General features: G+C 50.5%; 2 protein-coding genes across 2 annotated transcripts in view; one reads left to right on the top strand and one right to left on the bottom strand.

Moving 5' to 3' along the window:
• Window positions 1-5175, bottom strand: part of IRS2 (insulin receptor substrate 2) — a 30964-nt gene extending 25789 nt beyond the window's left edge. Inside the window, exon 1 of the mRNA XM_002800838.4 lies at window positions 646-5175. Coding sequence (XP_002800884.3) covers window positions 646-4645 — 4000 coding nt within the window. The 5' untranslated portion in view covers window positions 4646-5175. The remainder of the gene's footprint in view (window positions 1-645) is intronic.
• LOC144336191 (uncharacterized) overlaps window positions 4866-17344 on the top strand; it is a 182187-nt gene continuing 169708 nt past the window's right edge. The window contains exons 1-2 of the mRNA XM_077973985.1: window positions 4866-4894; window positions 4927-5166. Of these exons, the coding sequence (XP_077830111.1) occupies window positions 4866-4894; window positions 4927-5166 (269 nt within the window). The remainder of the gene's footprint in view (window positions 4895-4926; window positions 5167-17344) is intronic.

Raw genomic sequence — 17344 nt, forward strand, 5'->3', positions numbered from 1 at the left:
GAACACCACTGCATTAGGCTGTGTGCAGCCTTACCGTTTCACCCTTCAGAGAAAAACAATGCCTCCGATGGAAAAGCTCCTACAGTTTATGTGTAAAATGGAAATAGTTAACTGTCACTATTAACAGCCATCAAAATGGATGCTCATTTCTTAAATGACTTTCAGGTCTGAATCTTCAAGCTCACCAAGAATCAGGCGGAGCCCAGCTCCGGGAACACAGAGAGAGGTGAAAACTGCAGCTGCGGGCAGCGGTCCGGACCCGCAGGTCCTCCGGAAGAACGGACCCAGGCACCCAGGGGAAGACAGTCGGGTGCCCCACGGCCTCTAGTGTGGCCGGTCTGGGAGAACTTCCACTGTGTTAAGGGACAGGGGACTGTGGGACGCACAGAATAGGGGAATGGGTGGGGCCTCAAAAATCAGTCTCCCTCCCACGCGGAAAACGTCATTCAACTCAAAGACGAGTTTTCTGGCAAGTTCTCTGAGGGAAGAGAACAAGGCAGCCCACAGAAAAACAAAACAAGGAGCCAGAGCCAGGCTGTTGGCTTCAGGGTCAAGGTCCCAAAGAAGTGAGAGCAGTGAAACCCAAGAGGCTCCCTCACCGCCCCACCCCTGCTTCCCGCCAGACGCCAAGGCAAAGGGCCTCACCTTTCACGATGGTGGCCTCCTTCAAGTGGTGGGACAAGAAGTCAATGCTAGCGTAGGTGTTGGCAGGGGGCAGGGCACCGGGACCTGGCCCCCCGCACCCGCCACCGGTGCTGCCGACGCCCACAGCGCTGATGAGACCCCCGAGGCTTCGGGTCCGACCCCAGGAGTTCTTGTCTCCCGGCTGAGGAAGCGGCGACTGCGGCTGCGGCTGCGGCTGGGGTGGCAGCCCGGGCTCCTCCCTCACGTCGATGGCGATGTAGTTGAGACCATTCTGGAAGCCGGCAGAGGTCTCTCTGCGCATTGGTGATCCACCGCTCCCAGGACAACCGACCAAGCCCCCGGGCTGACCCGGGGTCCAAGGCCGGCCCTGCGGTGCCAAGGGGGGCGCCGGCTGCAACTGTCTGGGGGAGGTGGGCGGCTCGTCGCCCCCTCCAGGGACGCCGCCCACGCCGCCCTCGCTGCTTTTCCTGAGAGACACATTTTCCACGGAGGCCGAGTTGTGGCGCTTGGGGTTGTGGGCGAACGACGGGGACACGGGGGTGACCGTCGTGGTGGAGGAGAAGGTCTCGGAGCTGTGGCGGCGGCGGCCCCCCTGTGGGTCTGCGCGGATGACCTTGGCGCCGCGGTGGGGGTCCGGGGGCTGGCTGGCCTGCAGGAAGGCCTCGACCCCCGACACCTGCTCCATGAGGCTCAGCCTCTTCACGCCCGACGTCGGGCTGGCCACGCGGACAGCTTCTGGCTTCGCGGGGGCCGCGATGGGTTGCGGCGGGGTGGCGGCCACACCGAAAGCCATCTCGGTGTAGTCACCATTGTCTCCGGTGTCCGAGGACGAGGCGGCGCCTGGGCCCTGGACGGTGGCAGTGGCCGAAGCAGGGGGCAAGCGGTACAGCTCCCCGGGGGGCGGTGGTGGCGGTGGCGGCTGCAGGGACGACGACGGGGATGCGGACGGACGCGGGGGCAGCGGCGGATACGGGGAGGAGGCCTCAGGGGACAGGAGGGCGTCCAAGGAGCCCACGGGGTGGCCGCTCCGGGCGCCCGGCTTGGGAGACTTGGGGGAGCTGAAGTCGAGGTTCATGTAGTCAGAGAGCGGGGAGCGCTGCCGGCTGTCGCTGCTGGTGCCCGGGGTGCCTGAGCCCAGCGATGAGGCCGGGCTGCTGGCGGACAAGAGCGAGGAGGACGAGGCCGCCGACGCCAGCAGGGGAGGCGCGGGCGGCGACAGGCGGGCCCCGGGCTCGCCAAAGTCGATGTTGATGTACTCGCCGGGGCTCTTGGGCTCTGGCGGCAGTGGGTACTCGTGCATGCTGGGCAGGCTGGGCAGCCCCTCCAGGGACAGGCGCGTGGGCCGCACAGCCCGGCCGCGCTGGCCCAGGAGGCCCTCGGGGCGGCCGCCGCTGGGTCGCACGGGCGAAGGCACTACGGGGTGGGGGGGCTGCGTGGGGCCGGTCCCGAAGGCGCTGGCCGCCTGGCTGGGCCCTGGCGTGGCCTGAGGCTCCAGCCGCTCCTCCTCCAGGATGCGCCCCACGGGGGAGCTCATGAGCACGTACTGGTCGCTGTCCCCACCGCAGGTGTAGGGGGCCTTGTAGGAGCGGGGCAAGGAGCTGTAGCAGCAGCCAGGAACGCCCCTGATTGGCTCCCCGCCGGCGTGCAGGGCTGCGGAGAAGAAGTCGGGCGGGGTGCCCGTGGTGACCGCGTCGCTGGGGGACACGTTGAGGTAGTCCCCGTTGAGCAGCAGCTTGCCGTCCGCGTGCTCCATGGACAGCTTGGAGCCGCACCACATGCGCATGTACCCGCTGTCCTCGGGAGAGCTCTCGGCCGGCGAGCTGGCCTTGTAACCGCCCCCGCTCGCCGGGAATGTCCTGCCCGCCGCAGAGGTGGGCGCTGGCCCCGCAGGCCCCGCAGGGGGCACGGTGGCGGCGGCAGCGGCGGCGGCCCTGGGCTGCAAGATCTGCTTGGGGGCGGACACGCTGGCAGGGCTCATGGGCATGTAGTCGTCGCTCCTGCAGCTGCCGCTCCCACTGCCCGCGAGGGCCGCGCCAGGCGTCATGGGCATGTAGCCGTCGTCTGCACCCAGGTTGCTGCTGGAGCTCCTGTGGGAGCCGATCTCGATATCTCCGTAGTCCTCTGGGTAGGGGTGGTAGGCCACCTTGGGAGAGGACGCGGGGCAGGACGGGCAGAGGCGGCCTGCGCTTCCGGAGAAGGTGGCCCGCATCAGGGTGTACTCATCCAGCGAGGCGGAGGAGGGCTGGGGCACCGGCCGCTGCCGGGCCGGCGTGGTCAGGGAGTAGGTCCTCTTGCGCAGCCCTCGGTCCAGGTCCTGGGCCGCGTCTCCCGAGACCCTGCGGTAGGGGCGGCCACAGTGGCTCAGGGGCCTGTCCATGGTCATGTACCCGTAGAACTCACCGCCGCCGCTGCCGTCTCGCGCAGGGGGCGTTTCCGCGATGGACTCGGGCGTGTTGCTCCGGTGGCTGCAGAAGGCGCGCAGGTCGCCGGGGCTGGAGCCGTACTCGTCCAGGGACATGAAGCCGGGGTCGCTGGGGGAACCCGAGGCGGAGGCGCTGCCGCTGGAGGGCCGCTGGCCGGGGCCGTGGTGCAGTGGGTGCGGCAGGGGCGGGTGCGGGCCCGGCGGCGGCGGGTAGGAGCCCGAGCCGTGGCCGCTGCTGGACGACAGGGAGCCAGGGCTGGTGGCGGCGGGCGGCGAGTGCGCCACAGGCATGGACATGGAGCGGCTGTGCTGCAGCGCGCCCCCTGCCGGCAGCAGCGCCACCTTGCTCCCGCGGCCGCCGCAGCCGCCGCTCAGGGTGTGCGAGCGGCTCAGGGGCGCGCGCACCGGCCCGGGGCTCAGGGGGCTCCCAGCCACCGACACTGGCCTGGCGCCCGCGGCCGCTGCCCCCGCCGCCGCGCCGCCGTCGCCCTCGCTGGCGGTGCGCACCCGGCACGAACTGCACTTGGCCGCCGGCGGGGTGGCGGCCAGGCTGTCGGTGCGCGAACGGCGCACCAAGCCCGTCTGGCTGGGGGGTAGGTTGACCAGGTGGTGGTGGCGGCGCGCGCCGGGGACGCTGATAGGGTGTGTGGCCGACGACCCCGACGACTGGCTCTTGCTGCGTGGCCGGAACTCGAAGAGCTCTTTGAGCGCCTTCATGGCCTCCAGGATGGTCTCGTGTATGTTCTGCGCCACCACCGAGTCATCCGCCTGCATCCACAGCTCGCCGGGACCCGTGACGGCCGAGCGGCCCACCTCGATGAAGAAGAAGCTGTCCGAGTGGCCGCAGCGGCGGATGTTCATGAGCTGCAGCGTCACCGACGGCTGCTCGCAGTTGAGCTTCACGAAGCCGATGGTGCGCGCCGACAGGCACAGACGGTAAACGCCCGTCAGGTTCTTGCTCTGGCCCAGACCCTTGGGCTTCAGGTTCACCTGCCACACCTCGCGGTAGGCGGCCGTGGCGGGCGCCACCAGCCCGTAGGTGTCCTCGGCGCCGGCAGAGCCGCCCAGGGCGCCGGGCAGAGAGGCGCTGCAGGACGCGGCGGGCGCGGCGGTGGGGGGCGCGTCTGCGGCGGCCGCGCGGCCCTCGCTGACCAGGTCGGTGAGCGCGCGGTACCAGCCCTCCTGCTCCTGCTCGTTCTCGGCGGCCACGGCGAAGTACTCGTCCTTGGTGTAGAGGGCGATCAGGTACTTGTGCTTGGCGTCGGCGCGCTTGTTGATGTTCAGGCAGCAGTCGAGCGCGATCACCCGCTTCGGCGCGCCTGCCTTGCTCCGCCACTTTTTCTCGCTCTCGTAGTACTCGAGCCGCGGCGGCTGCGGCGCCGACCCCCCTCCCGCCGTCGCCTCGTCGCCGCCCGTGCCGGGCCCGCGCAGCACGAAGAAGCGCTTGTGGCCGTGCTTCTGCTTGCGCAGGTAGCCGCACTTGCGCACGCTGTGGTTGTTGTTGTTGTTGTTGTTGTTGAGGTTGGGGCCGTCTCCGCTCGCCGGCCCGGGCGGCCCGTGCCGCGGCGGGCTCGCCATCCCGGGCGCTTCAGGCCGCGCCGCCCGGGCCCGGCGCCCAGGGGCTGGGGCGAGGGGCGGAGGGGGCGCGGGCGGGGGCGGCTCCCTCCCACCCTTGCGCCCGGCCGCCCGCCCGAGCACGCGTCCCTCGGGCCCAGGCGGTGGGGAAGGTCCGGGGAGGCCCGCGGGGGCCAGCACCGCTCGGCTGCGCCGCGCCCTCCGCGCTTCGGGGCTCCCAAGGATGCCCGGCGCGGGCGGTGGCCGCCCCCCGCCCCGGCTGCCTGCGGCCGCTGCCTCCTCAGGCTCTCGGGCGGCGCCGGGGGACGCGCTGACTGGGCCGGGAGTCGGGGTCCCCGAGCCGCGGGGCCGAGCCTAAGGCGCGCGCGGCCGCACCGGGGCTGCTGCCGCCGCGTCGCGCTCCGGGGAGCCGGGGTGCGCCCGGGCGCTCGGGGTCCGCGCCGCCGCCGGGGCTGCTGCCGCTGCTGGTGCTGCTGCTGCTGCTGCCAAAGGCGACCCGGGCTCGTCGCGGTCCCCGCCGCACAGTGAGTAACACATCGCGCACCGAGTGACTGAACTAAGAAGAGCAAAACAACATGTGACTCGGCGTTACGCAGGCACACACGGCGCGGCCGCCCCGCCCCGCCGCCTCGCATTGGCGCCGCGCCCCCCGACGGACGGCGCGCTCGGCCAATCGGCGCGGCGCTCGCGGGGGCGGGCCGCGCGCCCCCGCCCCGCCCCCCTTTCTCCCCGGGCCGCGTTTCCCGCCGTCCCCTCCCCCTCCCGCGGAGGCCCCGGCCGGGCCGGGCGGGGTGGGGGCGGCCCCGGCCTCATTAATCAGCGGCTCGTTGTGGATGCCGGCGGAGGAGATGCCACCCAGGGCGGGAAAAGGGGCGCGGAGGAGGGGCGGGGCGGGCCACGGCGCGCAGGGCCCTTCCCTCCCGCCTCGGACTCAATTAATTGGGCTTGAGCTTCCGCCGGGGAGGGGGCGCCGGGCGGGGCCGCGGCGGGGCGGGGCGGGGGATCTGGATCGGCGGCGGGGGCTGCGGCCTCGCAGGGGAAGCCTGGGCGGCGAGCTGGGCCCTGCTCTCGGGGCGCGGGGTCCCCATTCTGGGCGAGGGCGGCCGCTCCCGCGCTCGGGGTGGGCGCGCCCCCTCCCCGTTCCCAGTCCCCGTCTTGGTCCCCCGCAGCCGGTGAGCGCAGGGAGGTTCCAGGGCCCGCGGCCGCGGGTTCGCGAGCCCCGCGCTCCAGATCGAGAGCGGCGCGCGCCCTTCCCTGGAGGACAGCGGGGCTGCGAGGGGCGCAGAGGGGGCGCCCGTGTCCCACCCGCTCGCGGGCGCCTTACGGGGCGTCCTCTGCGCCATTCACTTGTCAGCTTCTCGGGAAGTTGAAATCGCATTTGGGAGGTAATAGGAGAAAGAGATTGGGGACGGCTGGCGGAGAAAGTGCGGTTTCCATAGCGCCGGGGAGAGGGCGGGCCCGCGAACCAGCGGCCCCGGAGCCGGGAGACCGCGCGGGCGTCTCTCCAGCCCCCGCGGGAGCGCCCCCTTCCTTCCGCAGGGGCGTCCTCTCCCTGCACCGCTGCGGGAGCCACCCCCCTTCCTTCCTCGGAAGCGTCCTCTCACCACACCGCTTCAAAAGCCCCCCTTTCTTGTACAGGGGCGTCCTCGCCCCCTCCGAGGCAGGAGCGCCCCTTCTCCCGCGGTGGAGCGGCCCGCGCCCAGCGGACGGGCAGGTGGGCGGGCGTCCACTACCTGCGTGCGCGTTGCGGGCGGTGACGGCCAAGTTGGAGATGCCATTGGAGCACTGCTTCGAATTCTTATATCTGCGGGGCTTTTGTGACTTTCAAAGCCTATAGCAAATAAGCACCCTACAATTGCCTCTCCTCAGTGACCAAGTCAGGGTGAGGTGAGGGCTTCCTGAGTTCAGATCCCAGCGGGCTGCCGATCCTGTACAACGAAGAAAGCTCAACAAAACCGGCCTTGGCTGCTTATTTATTTATTTATTTTTAATTATGTCTTCATGAAATAATTTACAGCAATAATTTGTCTTACAATATTGGTTGTTTTTAAGTCCCGGATGTTTACTTTTGGATGTCCTGTATAATTCATAGAAGTGTTTTAAATGTAATAAAGTCTTAATCTAAGAGAAAATAAGATTGTAATTTTTGAAAGGGTGATACATATTTTAATATATTTTTGTAACAAGTGACTTGAAGATTGTGTTGGCTAATTTTATGTGCCAAGAGAGCCCTGACTAGTACAAAGATTATGGCGTTTTTATTTTTAGCATGTATACAGTTAGGATTATTGATTAGTAGCCTGAATTTGGGAAGAATAATCAGTGTGGCAAATATCACGCAATGTGCCTCAAAGAGGTGTGTTTAAAGTTGATCTTCCATTTTTAAATCATATCTTTAAAAAATAATACCTCAAGAAATGCCATTTGAAGTCTGTGCACCTGTATGTGTGCGTTTGTTTATATAATAGATTGTGTATGATTGTGTGTGTATAGGTATGATTGTGTGTGTATGATTGTGTGTGTTGGGGGCCCTACCTTTATGAACATTATGCTTTGGCGTTCTTTTTAGATCTTGTTACCTTTTTTTATGTTCACAAATGTTGCCTAGCAATATGTCTACTCAGGAAAGATGAAGGGATTCTTATCTTGGAACTTGAAAAAAATGTAGTATAGTTTTATTGGCTTTGTGATCACTTACATCCCACTTTTATGAGGATGTAAATGGGCCACCTCTACGTTCCTGTATGTTGCCAGCCATCAGTAGACAATGCTAAAGGAACCACCACTTTTAAAGATCATGTCATGGTTTCTTCTGAGAAAGTATATTTTGCATTTTTTTTCTTTTTCATTTTGACTTTTAATATGAAGTTACATTTTCATATCCGTGTTGAACATTTACTTGCTGTGCCCGTCACACGTTAGCAAGTGTCATCTTTTCCTGTTTGCTTGTTTCTTGGGGGCATCCTAGTGGTAAAGGCCAGTGTTTTTAAAGTATCAGCAGCTCTGGATCAGCAGTTAGCACTTTCCCCATGTATTGCCTCAGTTACCAGACTGGGGACAAAAGAGAGAAGGTTAAAGAATTATCACTTCTATCTGTGGTATTCTGTCATAGAGAGTATAAATTTCCTACAGCAAACTGGAAATTAATTGCAATTCTGCAGTTAGAACCTCTAAATACAAATGTGGGTGATACAATTTCAATTCTCATTGAGAGTCAGCCCATGAAACAAACCAACAGTAAGAAACTGTGTGATTAGAAGTATCCCAGTCCTCTTCCTCAACTGAGGAACTTGTTTTCATTCCCCCTTTCTATTGCCAGATAAGCTATTTATTTATTTAAAGCTTGTTCTACACCTTGTGATTTTCCAACTGTTCTTCCATACTTTTTCAGCAAAAGTCAGCTAATAACATCTGCCAACATGCTCTGCACGCAGGACTGGCTGGGGCCGGCATGGCCTCTTGCCAGCAAACAGCCTGGTTGAAATTTTTTCTCATGGTCCAAGATCTTTCCCTGGAAGCTTTCTTTCCTTTCACGGCTAATAAAATGGGGATATCTTTCAGCAGGAATTTTTTTCTGTTTGTTTGTTTGTTTTTTCTATTTTTAACAGAATCATATATAATAATGATTATTTTATTAGAAGTCTTCTGAAACAATTACTTTTGAAGAAAGAGTCAATTATATAAAAGTGTAGAGATTTAAAAATATGTTACAGGTTCACCATACAAATACTAGTAGCACTACCAATAATGAACATCACTAATTCTTTTCTTTGTTTCATATAGGAGAGGCAAGTATGGGAGGAGAAAGGTGGATAGCATTTTATTGCTTGTGAAATTGTCTTTCTTTTTTAGTTATTTGCCCTGTAGGTGTTTGATAGTATTTTGTATTTAGGTGAACTCAATCTAAAAACTAAGCAGATTAAGTGGAATGCTATATAACTAGTTAGAATAGCTTTAATTTAAAAGGTATTTTAAGAGGGAAAGATTTTTAACTTCACAGGTTTCTGTCAAAGGATATATTTAATCTTTAAAATGAGTGGCACCGTTTCGTTATATTTCATTTTATTAGATAATGTTGTTCAGTAGCTCATTTGAGAAATTCCATTCTTCTGATGAATGAACTGTGGACAGACTTTTCCTCATCTAGGATTTATAAGGAGACTTCTTGCACTTTACCAGCAAATTTATTTGCTAATGTTTCAACTGAAATTTCACAAGAGTTTTGTAACTTGCTAAGTCTGTGTATGTGCAACAGAATGACTTACATGAGAGAATGTAACTGCTGTTTGGATCATTTGCTATGTGCAGCATTGCAAACATTTAAAGTATCAGGATGTGTTAATGGAATTGATCAGCCCCTTGGAAATTATAAAGGCTTTCTACTTGAGTGTTTATTATTCTTGTTAAAAATATGGATCAGTCTCTTTCCTAAATGTTCATTTGATGAGGGAGGATTTTCTAAAATAAATGATTATTTAATGTGCATATATGATAGAACAAACTACTGTAACTTTTTAAAAGTCTATCAATTAAATTAATACTGTTTAGAAAAATATGTTGTAGGTACAAATACAGCTAATCCAATATTTGCAACTTTTTCATTATAAATATAATTATGTGGAAGAAATACATAAATGCCCAATTAAAAACTGACTGCAGTTAGGAGTTTAAAATTTTTATTAATATGCCTCTGGATTTTGTTGTGTTTGAATTTTGGGAATGTGTTTCTAGATTTAAGAAGCAACACAGGCTTTTTTTTCCAGAAGGCTTCCTATTATTGAAATGGAAATTACACATTAATGACTGTATAACACTAGTAGATACTTTTAAAATGCAAGAGCATCTTCTTAGACCATTACTTTTCCTTGGAATGCTTGGCCCCTGTAATAGAATACACCCATATTTTGCATGATGAAATTTGATGTCCTGTGTGTTGCTTCATGTTGATATCCTAGCTGCCGACTGAAACGTTTTGTTTTTTCATGCCAGAGCAGAACAAAGTTGTCTGCTTCTCAATCTGCACATCATAAGCAGATGACATTAAAAATGTCTCTAAGATGACACAGCTATATTTTCTGGGAGAGGGCGGGAGGATGCTCAGTGAGGGTGGCCCGGAGTGTCCTTGTACAGAGCACAGATTTTATGAAGGGGGGAAGATCAGCCTGTGTTCATTGATTCACGTATTGATTCCAGGAGCAAGCTCACCCTGTTTTATACACTGCTCAGGAGGTAAACAGGAGGAAGGGAGCCAGCCTGCTTTTTTGCCCCATGCCCTGCTGTTTGGTAGAACTGTATTATAGTCAGAAACCTTCCACTTTTCTGCAGTTGTTTGCATGCTGTTTCCAAGGCTAGCCTTCTGAGTCTGTTTTCTAGTGTTGTTTTGAAATTCAACCTAAAGATAACAGAGGAAATGTGACCCTCTCTTGTGAATGCTGCCACCAACTGGCAATGTTTCTTCCCAAGGCAGATTCAGGGTTCTGGCGTGAGTTGTCACAAATACAGTGGTGGTTGCTTTGAGAGAAAGGTGCTTACAACCTGACATAAATTTACTTTGCATGAATCTTTAAAGAAATTAATAGAAGTAAGATTAAACAAATTTTGATAGTGAGTGACTAAGAGCAATATGAGATGACAAATGAGGAAAGAGAACAGTAATAAGTGCAATAATTTATTTTTTATGGTTGAATTAAATATCAAGCAAATACGTTCACATTTTCTAATGCAATTTATATCCCAATTTGCATACTTATACAGTTTAATAGAAATGTATATCACTGCCCACTTAAGAGTTTAGAAAACTAGCCAACAAAATAAAAACAAGAACCTAAATTCAGTATTATTTTAGAATGTTTACCTAATCAAACAAGTTATAATCAAGATTTGCTTGTCTGGCAAGCAAAGATTTTTTTAATTGTATTTCTCCCCTACATTGACCTTTAGGTCTCAAATTCTTTTTAGGATAAGCCAAAGTCATCTTGAAAGATACTGAAAAGCAAAATTTGAAAAAGTAAGATAGGAAAGAAAACATACTCTGAAAATCACACATAACAAAAATGGTGATTAATCAGCATCAAATGTCACTATCTTTTTGATTGAGTAAAATTATTTGAACTTATGTACTCATTACTAATTTGGCAATTCTAAATTTACAAATTACACCTTCCTTCTTAACCGCTTTATTCTCAATCTTTAGGCATTGCAAATAGAAGATATTCAAGTTAGTCAAAGTGTTTTTAGAGCTGTTATTCAATGGAGTGAAGGGATATGAAAACTTATTTGCTACCGAACATGTCGTTGAGGTGCTTTTATGGATGAAAAAAAAAAACAGTTGATATATAAAATAATAATAGTAATAGCTTGTGAGAGTAGTTTGTCAGTATACTCACAAAGATCATGAATTTGACTCTGACCAGTATGAGGGATAGGTAAAAAATATTTTATAATATGTAATATAAAGATATGATTATGACATACCTGAGAATTGAGGTAAGGTTTTTAAATTCTCTGAGTAATCTTCACCAACCTGTCCTCTGAGCCCCCGTGTATATGCTATGTTTAAAAGCAATGATTAGCTATTTACACATGAATTTTCCATTTTTCCTTGTTTAAAACACTTTTGTCACACAAATAACATTAAACTAAAGTGACTTGAGGGAGTATGGATAAATGAGGTTCACAAGAAAATAAATAAAGCAACAACTTGTGAAATTTAGGGCAGATGCCATTTATTGCCATTTCCCGCTGACTGTTAAGTGGAGATTTCAGTTCAGATAAACACATTCTAAGAATTACTACTGAAAGTGTAAACATCAGCCTGCATTTTAATATTTGCTGGTTCTTTAGTAAAAGTTTCAAATGTCAGCCCAAAGCTGTCTTGCTAAAAAAAAAAAAAGGTATTATATATTGAAAACATCTTAAAATTATATTTTATACTACAAAAATTTCCTTTTAGGTAGTAAAAGTGAGAATTTAAAAACATGATTCTCACTGCCATTAAAAGCACACAGAAAATGAAATAGATGGTATTTTTGAGACTTGATACCTGTTTTATTTTGATAAACTTGTACCTAGTTTTAAAGTTTCTTCATACTAAAAGTACAACACAGTTTCAAAATGGCACCCTTGTCTCTCACAATATAAACTTTAAAGGAAATTAATATCTAGTTCATTATTTTGCCCTGTTGTTTTAAATAGCATCATGTTTTAGTTACAGAATAATAGAAAAGTGGGCTCACCCTTTATTATGAAGGTGCATTTATGGCTTTTTCAATTCAAAATATAAAAATCAGCAAACATTGTTACTAAAAATGTGCTAAATATTTGTTAAGCCTCAAATATATACTAAGAATTACCAAAACATAGGTCTTTGCCCCATTAGCTGTCTATCTAAGTAATAAGGCACTATTTTCCTCAAATATTTCTTTCCTCAAATATTTTTTTCTTGTGTCTTTTGTTACAATATTGCCACACATAATTTGAAGATAAAAATTGCCATGTATTATAACCATCATCTGGCATTTTTTTAACTTTCTTAGTGCTTAATTTTAATGTCTAATGCTGCAATTTTAGCTTCTTCTTACTACTATATATAGTAGTATAGTAGAGAAAGTGACTTATCTTTGAGCTGAGGAAGTTTCACAAAGTATCAAATATCACATCAGATTACATATTCAGGGAAATTCCAGGAAAAAGTGATATAAAGATAAGGTAAGAAGACAAGAATGGGCCAGGCACAGTGGCTCACGCCTGTAATCCTAGCACTTTGGGAGTCCGAGGTGGGAGGATTTCAAGGTCAAGAGATCGAGACCATCCTAGCCAGCATGGTGAAACCTCACCTCTACTACAACAAAAATTAGCTGGGTGTGGTGGCGCACTGTAGTCTCAGCTACTCGGAAGGCTGAGGTAGGAGAATCGCTTGAACCCAGGAGGCAGAGGTTACAGTGAGCCGAGATCCGGCCACTGCACTCCAGCCTGGCAACAGAGCGAGATTCTGTCTCCAAAAGAAAAAAAAAAAAACAGAAAGAAAAGAAAAAAAAGAATGGAACTCCATCTTGGTTAAACAGGTTTATCCTCCGATTGAAGTTATGTTTGCAGTTAGAAGACAGGAGGTAAATGAAAACAAGTAGAAGGGAAATTGAGGCAACCTTTGTTTTAATGTATCGATGTTAAATGTTAACATTTAAATTGATTTGCAAGTGATCCAGAGGGCTGTTTTCAGTGTGTCAGCTTCAGTGAGGTCTGCAGCACATCCACCTGTGACGTTAACTGTCTTCTACTGTGCTTCCACAGAGCGCGTCATGCGTGTCATTCAATTCTTACTCAGTGTGCAGGCACAGAGTCACAAGTCTACGTGTTTAATGTGACTGCATCCCGTCATTCATTTCCAAATGTTTCTTAAGTACAGTTAAACTATTTGCCAATTGTCTCACTGTTTTCCATTGGGCCTTTTTTCCTTGAAGTTCTTCAACAAGTTCGTTTTTCTAGTTTCTAAATGGTATTTGCAATCTCTAGCTAATTTCGTAAGAGGGAAAAATGCTTTTTTATCTCCTCGTGTTTCTTCACTAGATGGTATTCCTGGTCCTGGTTAGATTGTAATTTCAAACATAATAAGGCATAATTAAAACATTTTCGTGGTAATAACCAAGGGCCCTTGGCAAATATGGTACAGCTACTAAAAAACGGTTAGGGGTGCTTCAACTCAGTGCTTGCTTCCAAGTTATCAGCTCAACATTTCACAGGAAATGAAGACAGTAAATAAAGTCTCTAAATTTCATTTCACAGAAATTAGTTTTAATGAGTCAAATAGTAATTCTATTTCATTTATTTTTAGGTTGATTCCTTTAAAAGGTAACGTTTTAGACTCCACGCTGCCTGGGTCAATAGTGTGAGGAACTATCTGTGTGGAGGAGAATAATACTCAATAGATGGTTCGTAGTTATGCTATGTGGTGGTAAATTCATTCTAACCCCATGAAACGTTGGATTCTGTCAAATTTATCAATGTCTTAAGCATCTGGTTTGTGCTAGACACTGTGTGATCCTGTGGACATCAAAATGCAAACCGACCACAACCACCCAGCTGTGTCTGCTGGGAAGGACTCTACTCCGTGCGTCCCTCCTGCCCCCATGCCTCTTAGTGGCTCAGTTAAATACGCAAGACCCTGGTTTCGCTTTACTCAAGCCTTTTCTAGGGGTTGTGCTTGCAGCAAACCACACTAAAAGGTGAGGTTGCATTCCAGAACAAAGAGCAGGCCTGCTTATTTCCTGCTGCAAAAATAGTGGATTCTCCAAGCCCTTTGTGTCAGCCGAAACACAGCCCACTGCAGACGTGGCATCCAACAGGCCCCGCCCTGTTGCCCCATGCTGCCTGGGGAGCAAGAGGAATAGAGGCAAGTCATGCCGCTTTCTGTGCCATGAGTCTCTGACCGGAAAGGTTTGCATCCTCTGCCAGCATCCACCTAACGGTGACAGGCTAACATTACTTTCTAAGGGAAGGGGAATAAAATCTCAGACCCTGACAGTGTGCTTAGGAAGCTCACAAACCGGTGGAAGTGGAGAACCTACATGCACATAGCCAAATCAAAAGGCCAGTTGTATTTAGTACAGAAATAAATCTAGATACAAAGGACAAAACATATTATAAAGCTGGCAGTTTATTTCATTGGAGGATAAGATAGATTATTCAGTAAATGGAGTAGGCAGAGCCAGAAAATATACCTGTAGACACCTAAAAGTTAGATGCCTGTCTCCTTTCACTAAACTGTCAGGTGAAGCAAAAAATTAAATATTAAAACATGAAACCATAAAACCTAGTAGAAAAGTAAAGAAATATTGATAAATTTGACTTTCTAAAATAGGATTCTGTAGGGGGAAAACAGTAAAACAAAACAAAAACAGTAAAAACAAAATTAAAGTACAAGCTGGAAGGAAATTGCAGCCAATATCATAGATGAAGTGCTAATGATGCTTATTTAATACTTGAAAAGAGCGCTATAAAAAATAAGAAACTAAAAACATTCTAAAAATGGGTGAATGACCTGAATACAAAGTTCACAATCATGAAAATTAATGCAAGAAAGGCTTACATGTATGAAAGATTGCTTAACCTTTCTTGTAATAAGATGAATGCAATGAAAACCACAGTGTGGTAGAATAGTTCACCTATCAGATTGGCACAGATCAAGAAGTTTGATAGCACAGTGTGTTTGCCAGAATGTTGGGAAACGGGTTCCCACCCAAGGCTGCTGGTGGTACAGACTGAACAGCAAGCATCTATGCAATTTGGTTGTATCTATCGATATGACAAATGCCTTATGTTCCCTGACCCAGAATTTAATTTCCAGGAATTACTCATGTGGATGGGAAATGATTTCTTTATAAGGGGCTTCATTTCATTATTGTTAGGAATAGAAGCTTATACACATGCTTATTACAGTACTGTCTTGTAATGGCGAAGGTTTGAATCCTATGCAACTGTTAACACAAACGACGCAGCTCTGTTTATACTGACCCAGAATAATATTTGACTGTATAGTGTGAGGTGGGGAAACAAGCTCCAGAACAGTGTGTATGGTATAGTACAACCATTTTTTTTTTAATTTTTAAAATGTGTGGGTATGTGCACAGATACCCACTGCAAGTGAACTCACAAATGTGACAACGATGTGCACAGATACCTACTGCAAGTGAACTCAAAAATATGACAACGCAAGGAGTCAGCCTGACTTCCTGGGGAAGGGACGGGTTGGGGAGAGGACTCACGTTTCATTGTGTTATTTTTTGGACTTCCCGAATTTTGTAGCACACATATGTATTAAATATTTAACGGTGTAAAAATAATCGACTTTCATTTCTAAAGGCTCAGTAGCGCCTGGTGATGATTTGGGAGTCGGGGAGGAAGGGAGAACCTTCAGTGTGCTGCACTGTCACTGGGTGATGACAAGGTCTTCTCCTGAGATGGGGGAGGGAGAGTTAAGAGATTTATTTTGGACATACGAGGTTGGACATAACAGAAATATGAGAGAAGATGTTGGGTAGGCTGTTGGAGAGGCGTGGAATGGAGATGTTAATTTGGGATTCATGGGCATCTAGCTGCATTTAAGTCCCTAGGATTTGCTGAAAGTGACTTGAGAGATGAGATGGAAGGGAGCACCTGGGATCGGACCCAACTACTCTAACTTTTAGAAGTCAGGGACAGAAAGGTAAGCTAGCAGAGAAAACGCAATGAAGGGGCACAGACTAGCCAGCTGAGGAACCACGGGAGTGGACAGAAGAGAGCATTGCAGCAGGGACTGGCCAGCCAGGGGTAACGTGGATGAGTGGTCCAGGCAGGGGACCTGGCGACATGCGAGCCATGTTGATCTAGTGCTTGGTTTCCTGGTATGAGGAAGAGGGGAATGCAGCCTGGAGAAGGCATGACAGATGGGGCAGGATCCATGAGAATGAACTTTCAATAAATAAAGACTTTGCATTATGGATTCAAAGTACTATTTGACAGAATCATTGAAGAACGAGAAGAATCCCAAGGAAAGCCCAGGGGCAAAATAAGCAAAAGAGTCAGAGTGCCCAGGATGCAGCCAGCTTTCAGAAAAGGCTGAGAAAGCATGGGAGTAGTGTTGCAATGGAAAGGACACTTGAGAGAAGACTCTGGAAGTGTTTGGGAGGTAAAGGAGTGAAAAAGGACTGGGTGAAAGGAAAACATCAGTTAGGATAACCCCATGGGAGAAAGTGAATAGCTCTAAGGGCTTCCACTGTGGGCAGAAATATGACTCATGGTAGGTTGAGTTTTTTAATTTTGTTTGGTTTTGAGATTGAGTCTCACTCGTCACCGAGGCTGGAATGCAGTGGCACAATCTTGGCTCACTGCAACCTCTGCCTCCCAGGTTCAAGCAGTTCTCCTGCCTCAGCCCCTGAGTAGCTAGGACTACAGGCATGCACCACCATGCCCAGCTAATTTTTATTGTATTTTTAGTAGAGATGAGGTTTCACCATGTTGGCCAAGTTGGTCTCGAACTCCTGACGTCAAGCAGTCCACCTGCCTCAGCCTCCCAAAGTGCTGGGATTGCAGGCGTGAGTCACTGCACCTGGCCAGTAGGTTGAGTTTTAATGATGTCTGTGAAGATGCAAGTTCAGCTGTGACCTGGAAGTGTGGCCTGGCACCTGGGAGGAGCACTGCAGACCGCCTGTTCTGTGTTGCTTGCATTGGCATCCATGGTGAGTGCAGCAATAGCTGTCATCAGTGAGCAGAGAGGCTCCAACCAGGGGCCCTGTGGTGCCTACAGGGAGAGGGTAGGTGTGCCCAGGGTTCTTCTGCTTGAGTCAAAGTCCCTGGGAGCCCAGGTATGAAACCCTAGGGGATTCCATCATGTCTGGGTGGTGGGTGTCCATCATTCCTCTTAATCTCATGGTTTTCTTGCAAAGTGGAGAAGCCCCATTACTGGGCTTTTCCCCATATTGAATGTCATCTTGCAACATCTCTTCAGCTTTGCATTTTTGGAATATGGATCAGAATCTTTCCTTTCCTTGACTCCCTTTCTAACAGCTTGTTAGAATGCATTCATGTAGCAACTAGAAATGAATGCGACACATTTACATTTAACACCTCCCTCCCAATGACTTCAGCTCAAACCTTTCCAGAGATTTCTCCATTAGAGGACTGTAGATGCCACCAGATGTGTGAGACCAAATGTTGGCATCATCTTGG

Source organism: Macaca mulatta, chromosome 17 (assembly GCF_049350105.2).
Source record: "Macaca mulatta isolate MMU2019108-1 chromosome 17, T2T-MMU8v2.0, whole genome shotgun sequence".
Taxonomy (NCBI): Eukaryota; Metazoa; Chordata; class Mammalia; order Primates; family Cercopithecidae; genus Macaca; species Macaca mulatta.